The sequence below is a fragment of the Scleropages formosus genome, chromosome 3 (genome assembly GCF_900964775.1).
Source record: "Scleropages formosus chromosome 3, fSclFor1.1, whole genome shotgun sequence".
Classification (NCBI taxonomy): Eukaryota; Metazoa; Chordata; class Actinopteri; order Osteoglossiformes; family Osteoglossidae; genus Scleropages; species Scleropages formosus.
The window spans coordinates 19,895,461-19,905,037 of record NC_041808.1 but is presented as its reverse complement, the minus strand read 5'-3'; the positions used below and the strand labels follow the sequence as shown (position 1 = coordinate 19,905,037).

General features: G+C 46.7%; 1 protein-coding gene across 2 annotated transcripts in view; it reads right to left on the bottom strand.

The window, feature by feature from the left end:
* The window catches only part of LOC108935154 (phospholipase D1-like), a 30,896-nt gene continuing 21,319 nt past the window's right edge, over positions 1 to 9,577 (bottom strand). For both annotated transcript variants that reach the window (XM_018753498.2, XM_018753497.2), the window contains 6 exons: positions 7,696 to 7,809; positions 6,329 to 6,378; positions 5,307 to 5,441; positions 2,330 to 2,483; positions 2,128 to 2,245; positions 1 to 1,211 (listed from right to left, as the gene is read on the bottom strand). In XM_018753498.2, the coding sequence (XP_018609014.1) occupies positions 987 to 1,211; positions 2,128 to 2,245; positions 2,330 to 2,483; positions 5,307 to 5,441; positions 6,329 to 6,378; positions 7,696 to 7,809 (796 nt within the window). In that variant the 3' untranslated portion in view covers positions 1 to 986. The remainder of the gene's footprint in view (positions 1,212 to 2,127; positions 2,246 to 2,329; positions 2,484 to 5,306; positions 5,442 to 6,328; positions 6,379 to 7,695; positions 7,810 to 9,577) is intronic.

Sequence of the window (9,577 nt, the reverse complement as noted above, 5' to 3'; positions counted from 1 at the left end):
TTAGAAATCCTTTTAATGTTAATATAAATTACATTGTAGTACACGTTTAAGTACTATTTGTAGCTTTTCAGCGTAAGGTGCACAGAGAAGGATGCGCATGTGTCACTTCGAGTGGCTTGTGCAAAAATGCAGAGCTGCGCGAGCCGATCGGCCGAGGTCGGGAGGAGGCCGCTCGAACGAAGGAGCCCCGGACGCCGTCCCGCAGGACGAAACGTGGCACGGGGCTGCCCCCTGTCAGTCCAGCAGAGGCGGCGCAGGAGAAATCCGACGGACGCGTACCGCGACGTCGCTGACGGAGGATCCGTTCTTCACCGCATTCCTCAGTCCAGCAGCCTCAGCCTGTCAGTTTTCTTCACCAGACAGCAGCGCTTCAGCTGTGTAGACGTGAGCGGAGAGCAGGAGAGCCGACGTGCTTTTCCCCAGCTTTATATTCTCTTGCCCCTAAGGGGAACGCTGAGGCAGAGCGGTGCGACTCGCTCTTCCTTTGACGCATCCTACCCGCTAGGTGTGTAATATCTAGAGCGCGGCTTTCGATCGTCTGTACGATCGGGCTCTTCGGAGAGTTCGGGGCAACATCTATGATCCTTTCCACGTCATACACAAGACTTTGAAAGAGCCATGTCATTTTTTTAAAGGGAATATTATGGGGAAATATTTTTTTTGCTCTGCTATTTACTTAAGCACATAACAACACCTGGGATGTGAATTTACCTCTGTACAACTGTTACCAGCAACTGCTAAAAAAAAAATAAAAAAATTCCTTTGAGTGTAAAGTTGAAGAGATGTAGAAAAATATCATTCCCAGGCTTGATTATTTTGAAGTCCTGGCTTATAGAGAACAATTTAACTGCTGCTTCTGCGCTTGTCTTGAAGTCACCATCATGTTCTGGACTTCAGCTCAGTGGCTCAATAATGTCTGGTGCTCGTCTTGCATAGCGCAGCGGGAGAACCCCGGTACCGACTGTGGTTCCGAATCTTTCCGGACCTCAGGTCCAGACCTCTGTGGGAACCATGGCTTCCTTAGATCCAACAGGGGGCATGAGGTTCTGCTCACTCAGGAAGTAAAGGGGAAACTGGATGAGAAAGCCACGGATCTTCTTCAGCTCCTCGCGGGCCCGAGCCGGGTCCGCTTTGTCCAGGCCGGATTTGGACAGGAAGCTCTCCATCTCCGCTCTGTTGCGCACGTCACTGGACGGCAAGCAGCGAAACACCTGGCCAGGTAGAGGGAGCGATAAGGCTTTGCAGGGAGCAACTTACACAACATCAGCAGCAAAGCAAAGCAACTCTTTGTATTCAGCTAACAAAACACAGTAAGACTTCATGCACTGAAGAATAAAAAAAAAAAAAAAGCAAAAAAACCAAAGGTTATCAAAAGTGAAGGGAAAGAAGTTTTATGTTTTTATATCATTTTACATGTTATCACTTGTGATTTTTTTCCTACGTTATAAAGAGCATATAATGTTGAACATAATCTTTCAGGGTGTTTCTTTATGCCACATACAGTACATTTTGTATGAGCTTTAATAATTGATAATTATTCAAATAAAGAGTTTGGCATGAGATTCTAGAGTAATCCATTTCTTTGAAGTTCCAGCATTTAACATCACAGTGCACTGTAACTCATTTCTCAGGGATGAAAATGATACAATTTACCCTCCTACAACTGGAATAATGCCACGTGTAACATTTACATGTGTTTTTTTTGTCATCTAACAAAGTAGCAACTGTGTTACACTATTTTTTTTTAGACAAAACACAGCATTAAAACAACAAAAGACAATAAAACACACATGGCGTGTTGGAAGTTAGTACAGCATTTATGATGCTTCCTTCTTAAATCCGAATTTATTATGAAATATTTGTGTTATTATTAGAAGTTTTACGGAAGCAAATCACTTATTGATATTGAACATATAATATTGAAATGTGATTTTCTTAAACGGTTTTTGTGTCTCACTTTCCCAATTTTTTCCATTGTTTAAATCTTTTTTTGAAAATTCTGGAAAATATACCTGCTCACCCGAGGTCAGGTGACATGTGGACGAAGTGCATATTATTTTCAACCTCGGGACGAAAGAATGAGTTCATCCTGCATGTGACCGTACTGGAAGGCATTGAAAAGTATACCTTTTCATAAATGGTGGCGTTCCTTGCAGAAATGACCATCCACACCTCCTTGTAAAAATGGTCACTGATAGGATCCGTCACATCAATGGTGGGGTCCGTGAAGGCGCCGAGGATTGTCCTGCGATCGAAAGAAACCCAGAAGTGACGCGCCTGGACGTGCCGGGGGTCTCGGTAACTCACCGCTCCCCCGTACCGAACTCACCGGAAACACTCGAGCCGCAACTGCAGGCCAAACTTCCCTGCCTGGTACTCCTGGCCATCCATCACCGAGGCAACCGTCTCCTTGTCCTCCACAATGACTGCCACCTCGCTGTCCCGCTTTCCCAGCATGCTTCGGTCGTTGATGTTGGCGGAGCCTAAAACGTGAAAGAGTGTGGAGATAAACTACAGGGAGAACAGGGGGAGCAGAGGGTGGGGAGCTTCTCCTGCCTCTCATATGATGCATTCCAACTGGCTCAGCACCAAGGCCAGTAGAACAGGCCGCAGGCAAGGTGATGACAGAGCCAGCCATCGCCTGCCTCCATGCAATGGGGACCTACTTGAGTAAAGAGATTGCTGGAGAATGAATTGCCCAAGATAAGACGCTGAAAACCACTACGCCTTCCTCCATTCATTATCTCCAGCGCTGATTCAATCTGAAAACAGGCTAATTCAATGAAGCGGAGATCCGGCAGGCACCTAAGAAGTCAGGGCGGATCTGATTCCTACCTTCGCTGAAATCGCTGTCATTTCTTTGTTGTGCCTTCATTAGAACCATGCAGTCGGATGAGAGATGACATCCCAGTTTATGTTCACATTTTATGAGCGACGTGTCTAGCGCCTACACGAAAAGATGCTGACGTGCTTCTGTTCATATCTGTCACTTAAATCTGCCATTGAGCTGGAAACACTCATATCGGCGATGGTTCCGCAAAAGTGTCAGTGAGACAGAGACACTGCTGACGGCCACAGCGCGCCAGAGAGGCATGGAAAGCACCCATGAACAGCACTGCACCAGTGGTCTGCTCAATCTGGACCTCTGGAACTTGCCGTCTTGTGCCTGACAGCTGAAGCGGAGCACACAACGGGATGCCAGCGCGCAGGGCAGGTACGCACGCACATGGTCACTCACCCACGCACGCTGCACGTACTTCAGCATCATCAGTCTACCTGAATAGCATGTCTTTAGACTGTGGAAGGAAACCCATGCAAACGCAAGGAGAAGATGCAAGCTCCACACAGACTGATCCAAACTGGAACCTGTGTCCAAACAGCCCAGGTGCTGTGAGGCTGCAGCGTTACCCACTGCGCCAAAGTACGCCATAGTACCACCCACCAGAGACATCGGTTCATGGCAAAAAGTTGCCCCATTTGAATAAGTACAGCAAACTGTCAACAGGGGGAGCAGTTCAGTGGTCTTACTGCTTGAAATCAAGTATGAATAATCCTGGATTTAATACAGAAATCACAGGAGTTTTATACAAAATAAACCAAGTACTGTAGTTAAAATATATGAAATGTGTTTCTGAAATGTGCTGCTGAAAATGAAAACTAAAAATTCTCACAGACTTAGTTTATAGGATCTCCTTGCACCCTTCGCTCTTCTGATTCTTCATCAAAAACTACTTTCTTCCAGGAACATCTACGGTCTGCAAGCGACAATCCACAAAAACTCTAAACTTTTTCTTCCCTCCTCTGCCCTCCTTCCTGACTGCTGATGATTTTGGCGCATATACTCTCACGACAAGTCAATTTCATCACTGTCAGGTTCTCACCATCCACCTGCCAAATCTATGCTGGGTGTCCCAGGAAAGCCTCATCCTCTGCATCTCAGCCCCTTTACCCTCCTTCACTTACATTGCATCCCTTGGCTCTGTCACCACCTCACAGAATCACCTACGTGTGCCATGCCAGCAATACCCAACTCTTTTCTCTTTTCCTTCAGCAGCTACGTCCTCAAGCATCACTGCTAACCTCTTGGACATCTCTGCCTGGATATCTGCTCAGCAGTTACGATTCAACCTTTCCAAACCCGAGATCCTTCACCTCCCATGCGGTCAATCCACCTCTCGGTGACTCTGTCATACTGGACAACTCGCTCGTTCGCCAGCTTCAGGTAGGAACCTGGAAGTAACGATCAACTCACATTTTTGTCCGTCTTAACGCAATGATGCCATAACCCAGTCTTGCAGGTATGCCTTGCATAACATCTGCAGGACCCACCTGTACCTAGCAAAAAACTATTTGTAGCTTCTGATCCAGGCCATAGTGATATCCCACCTGTACTACCGCAACTCCCTCCTGTCTGGCCTTCCGATGCCCTCCATCAGATGGTACACGATGCTGCTGTATGAGTAGTGTTCGAGCAACCAAAGTGTTTGCATGTGTCTCCCCTCCTTGTCTATCTCCATCGGCTTCCTGTAACTGCTCATACCAATTTTAAGACTAGGCCTCCAGGACCATCAACAGATCTGCTCCATGATACTTACAGTACCTGATTGTTCACTAGGCCCAAGTCAGACTGATACACTCCTCCAAGTCTGGACGTTTGGTAGCCCCACACACAAGAGGCCGAAAACTGAAAGCCCAAAGGTTTTAAATTCTGGCTCCGCTTTGGCCTTCAGAACTGCTGAATCTCCCTCAGCTTTGAAGAAGGGTCCCACCTTTTGGACCAGGGTTTGGACTCACTTCTCTCCTGATCTCCTGTAAACTTTCAGTATGTTATCTGTTTGAAAAAGGCTATCTCCACCTAGTCTATACACCGTTATTTGTGTAATTCATGCTGATTAAACAGCGGTATTAGACTGACTGTACTTTGAGAATTGCATTGTCTGCATCAACAGTACCTCTTTGCATATGTTACTGAAATGCACTTTGAGTTGACTGTTGCTTCGTAGAAATCTGTTGCATTCATGTAAATGAATAACTTTTGGCAGCAGAATTGTCGTCACATTCCATGCCGTTAGTTTTTAAATATCTTTGGCAAAGGATTATTTAGGAAAGGCTTTGTTCGGCGACCAGGGTTTGGAAATATGGTCGAGAATGACTCCAATGGTTTTGCTCAGTGTCGCTACTGAGCACAGCCAGGAAAACTGCAGTTGGCAGATGGAAAGCTGTGAGACTCCAGAAACAGACTGAAAGCGAGTGCAGAGAACCCTTGAACCTCTACATCCGGCGCTACAGTGCACCCCAGCCCTTACCAATGATGACAGTGTTGTCGTCAGCGATGAGCATCTTGCTGTGCACGTAGATGAGCTCAGTCACCAGCCTGCCCTCCAGTTCCGTATGGGTCCTCAGGCCCGCAAAAGAGATGTAGTTGATCCACTGGTCCCCCACTGAAAAAGAGAGGAGACACACTTAAAATCTATTTGTCTCCCCACTGCAGAAGAGAGGGATAAAATTAACATTTCATATCCTTAGATGTTAAAATCCCACCACAGCCATTCTATCCGTTCCTTTACTTCGTGTGAGTAATTTCGAATGAAGGAATGTTCTACACGTCAGTGTCCGTGCAGTCTCCGGGGGGCGAAATGAAAAGTGCAGTCATTGTAAGAAACTATTCGCCCAAAATTTGAACCCACTTCCAGCAGCACAGAGCTCCCCCATTCATCTGCGATTGAAGCGGAGACAAATCCCGTGAAATTGAAGCACAGCCTGGGTGCGGAGAACCGAGACAAACACCCACATCATCGTGATCCATAGAAACCAGGCTTAGAGGCTCAGCGCTCAGGTTTATAACCCTCATTTCTAGCGTCCGCAAAAAGCAGTAATCGTTTCCAAAGGTCACGGTCCCCTTCGGAGAGCATCGAGTCCCTCCGGTCATAGCTCAGCTCTCCCGCTAAGAGTCTACCTCTGTTTGATACACAAAGTGAAGCTAAAAAAAAGGCAGAGTTACTTGAGAGTAAAAGCCACCTCCCACAGTAAACTGTAATCGCTTTACAATAACCTATGTATTGGCCCATTTCACACTCCTGAAAGCACAGGACGTAGCCCGGGGTGCGACATAAGTTATTTTAGCAATTTTCATGGTGATACCTGTGTGGACTCCACACCGAGAGTAACTCTACTGCTGACCTCAACTCAAGAAAACTTGAAACGGTGTGAAAGTTCATTCACGGGGTTAGAGGATCTCACGCGCGCACACACACACACACACACACACACACACACACACACAATAGGACTAGATGACTCGCAAAACAGTATGTTGGAAGCAACTTACTCTCTTTCTTTAGCTGTGAAATGATGGAGTAATCACCTCTGATCATAGTTCTGCATGAGGGACAGAAAGACATTTACTTTCAGTACGTCCAATTTTGTACGTTCTAAGCAAAAAGTGGAACTAAACACATAAAAGGCATCTATTACAAAGATTAAAAAAAAAAAAAAAAAAACTTTGGACAGTCACCCAAGATAAAATGACTTAAAAGACAAAGTTAAAACTTACATTACAGCAGCAGAAACTTTCTAAGCAACATTTTGTTCAAAGTGAACCCCAGACAATGTTTAATGAGAAAAAAATACATCCAACTTCTGCCCAGATTAATCTCTGAGGGCAAAGCATCAGATGATAAAATAAATAAATTCAGTGTTATCCTCCTATCAGATGAGACCGGGACTCTGGGTCCTTAAAGTTTCCTCCTCCGCAGATGAAAAGAATAAGAAGTCCCCCTCTCTCTGAACTGCCAAATCCGAGGAAAGTTAAAAAGCCTCTGATAATAAGTGACTCGGTACAGCTTCTGGATACGTGAAGAGCAAGTGAAAAGGCCCAGGTAGTCACCCCCCCTCCCCCAATCTTAGTGTCTCATCAAGGCAGGGCACTGATTCACACAGAGACGCTGCCGCATGACCCGTCTACGGAGGGACGTGGAAGTCACCCGTTGCAAGTGATCCGTTTACCCCGCTTCCCCGGTGAATTTAAACCCACGGAGGTGGCAGTGAGAAAGGAGGGAAAGGAGGAAGCGTTTTCTCAGGCGAGTACAGTCACAGCAACGATGGATCCACCATGCCATGTATTGTACGCCACTTCGCCGACATGCGGTATCTGATCGCGGAATTTACTCTGGTTTCACTTGACAGAATTAACTGGACAAACTGTGCGGACAAGAACCGACGGAAAAATAACAGCCCACAACACAGATGCTGCTCCGCGCCCGTGCAACACAAGTCTTCGATGCCTTCGGCGCCATGCGGCAAGCAGCTAGACGGTGCCTCGCTCTTCTCATCTGCTCAAAATGACCTTTGAGTTGTTTGCGCCTGGGCCAGACTCATTAACGCTTAATCCCTCCGGTGGGTAGCGTGGCGATAAGGGTGCTCTGAAGCAGTATTGAACGCCCACCGGAGCGTAACACACTTCCAGCACTCGAGCCGTTCAGGAAGGTGCCCTTCAAACTCCGAGGCGAGTTTGCTCAACCGCGGACCTCGCAGCTCTCCTCCACCTGCTTTAGTTAGGGTTTCCTTCCTGATCAGCAATGCTCATTTCCCAATTCATTCATCCATCCCTCGAAGACAGCTCCTCAAAGAAGGTGGAGGCTGAGATTTTCTCCGATGATCTACCGGTCCGCATCTCCTCACCCAGCTCATCCTCACCTGTAATTAAAATGCATGACAGCTTGGATGGCGTTGCCTCCACCGGTGTTGATGTCTCCTTCGAACCCAGGCAACAACGGCGTCACGACATAGACGCGATACTTCCTGTTCTCTCTAAAGGGTGAGAAATCACACGCTGTCAACACGTCAGTGACACTTGGAATTGCCCCGGTAACCTCTCGGAGTCAACAGACATCATTTGTCAATAAGAAAAGAAAAACACAATGTAAAAACCTGTGGGCTAAGTCTGATATTAAGACTCAAAAGATAAAAAATCAATCAAACCATTTATGGATATCACACAATATGCTTTTTTTGTGTAGGTGCAGTACACTTCCATATCCATAATCCATAAGTTATTGCTGCAGCGAAAAGAGTCCATGTAGGGGAGGGATAACGGTGTTTCGTGCGTAAAGAACTGATCCCTGACGATATACCTGCAGACGTACATCTAAACACGGAACACCTGCCCAGCTGGAACTGGAAAACAGCACACATGGCAGTAAGCACGTGTCGGAAGATATATTTGGCTCTAGCAACACACGTGGTCGTGTATCTCTGAAAAACCACCAGATTCCAGCCAAGTCAAAAGGCAGAAATATTTTAAAAGATTTTAAATCATTTAAAAGCTTTAAAGAATAAGCTAAGCAAGCTCTTCTCGAAAAGGGAAACTACGGGTTCCCGTGCTGCTGTGCTCTTCTCAATGCCCCTGGACAGTTTCCAGTAGCTGTTCTCCTCTCTCTGAAATGCAGATGGGAGCGATTTTGCCCGCAGCCTGGAGAGAACAGCAGCCACAGTGCAGGTGGGCTGGTGGAGCAACCTTCCGGAGCAAGAGCTTTCCGACAGAAACGTCACAAGTGAAATATTGATTCTGACTCCATGTACAGGGGCGACAACTGAAAAAACAAGGTTTCCTCTTGCATCCCAATAAAGTCTTAATTACACACACACACACACATTTTCAGAACCACTTGTCCCTTACGGGGTCACGGGGAACCGGAGCCTACCCGGCAACACAGGGCGTAAGGCCGGAGGGGGAGGGGACACACGCAGGACGGGACGCCAGTCCGCCGCAAGGCATCCCAAGTGGGACTCGAACCCCAGACCCACCGGAGAGCAGGACTGTGGTCCAACCCACTGCGCCACCGCGCCCCTCCACAGTCTTAATTACATGTATTTATTTTGCTGATGCTTTCAACCAAAGCAAAGCATGTGTCTGATTAACTGTAGAGTAATTATTTTTATGATTGTTATTGCAGTACTACACGGGGCGCAGTGGCGCATTGGGTTGGAGCAGGTCCTGCTTTCCGGTAGGTCTGGGGTTCGAGTCCCGCTTGGGGTGCCTTGCAACGGACTGGCGTCCTGCCCTGGGTGTGTCCCCTCCCCCTCCAGCCTTCCGCCCTGTGTTACCGGGTAGGCTCCGGCTCCCCGCAACCCCGAATGGGACAAGCGGTTCAGACAATGTGTGTGTGTGTGTGTGTGTGTGTGTGTCTGTGTGTGTACTACAGTACTTGGTGTCACTCTCATCCAAACAGACATAGCCACAAGTTTATATTAATACCTGGATTTTAAAACATCCATATTATACCTGGATATTTGTGCCATTTTTTCCTCAATATTATACCTGAATATTTTTTACAAAAATTTTAATGAATGTTACTCCTGGATGTTTTTTTTGTTTTTACATTTTTTCATTAAAACAGTATTTTACCCGGTTATTTCAGGTTCGCAGTATTTTTCCTGTATCAACAGCAAAGCCGCTGTAAGCCTAGCTCCCCCTGTTCTTACTCTAATGCCACTTATAGCTGGTCACACAAGCCTCCTTTACGGTGAAAGAGAAGCTTACACTTTGAGGCTCGAAAGTGTACTACATTAACGGACC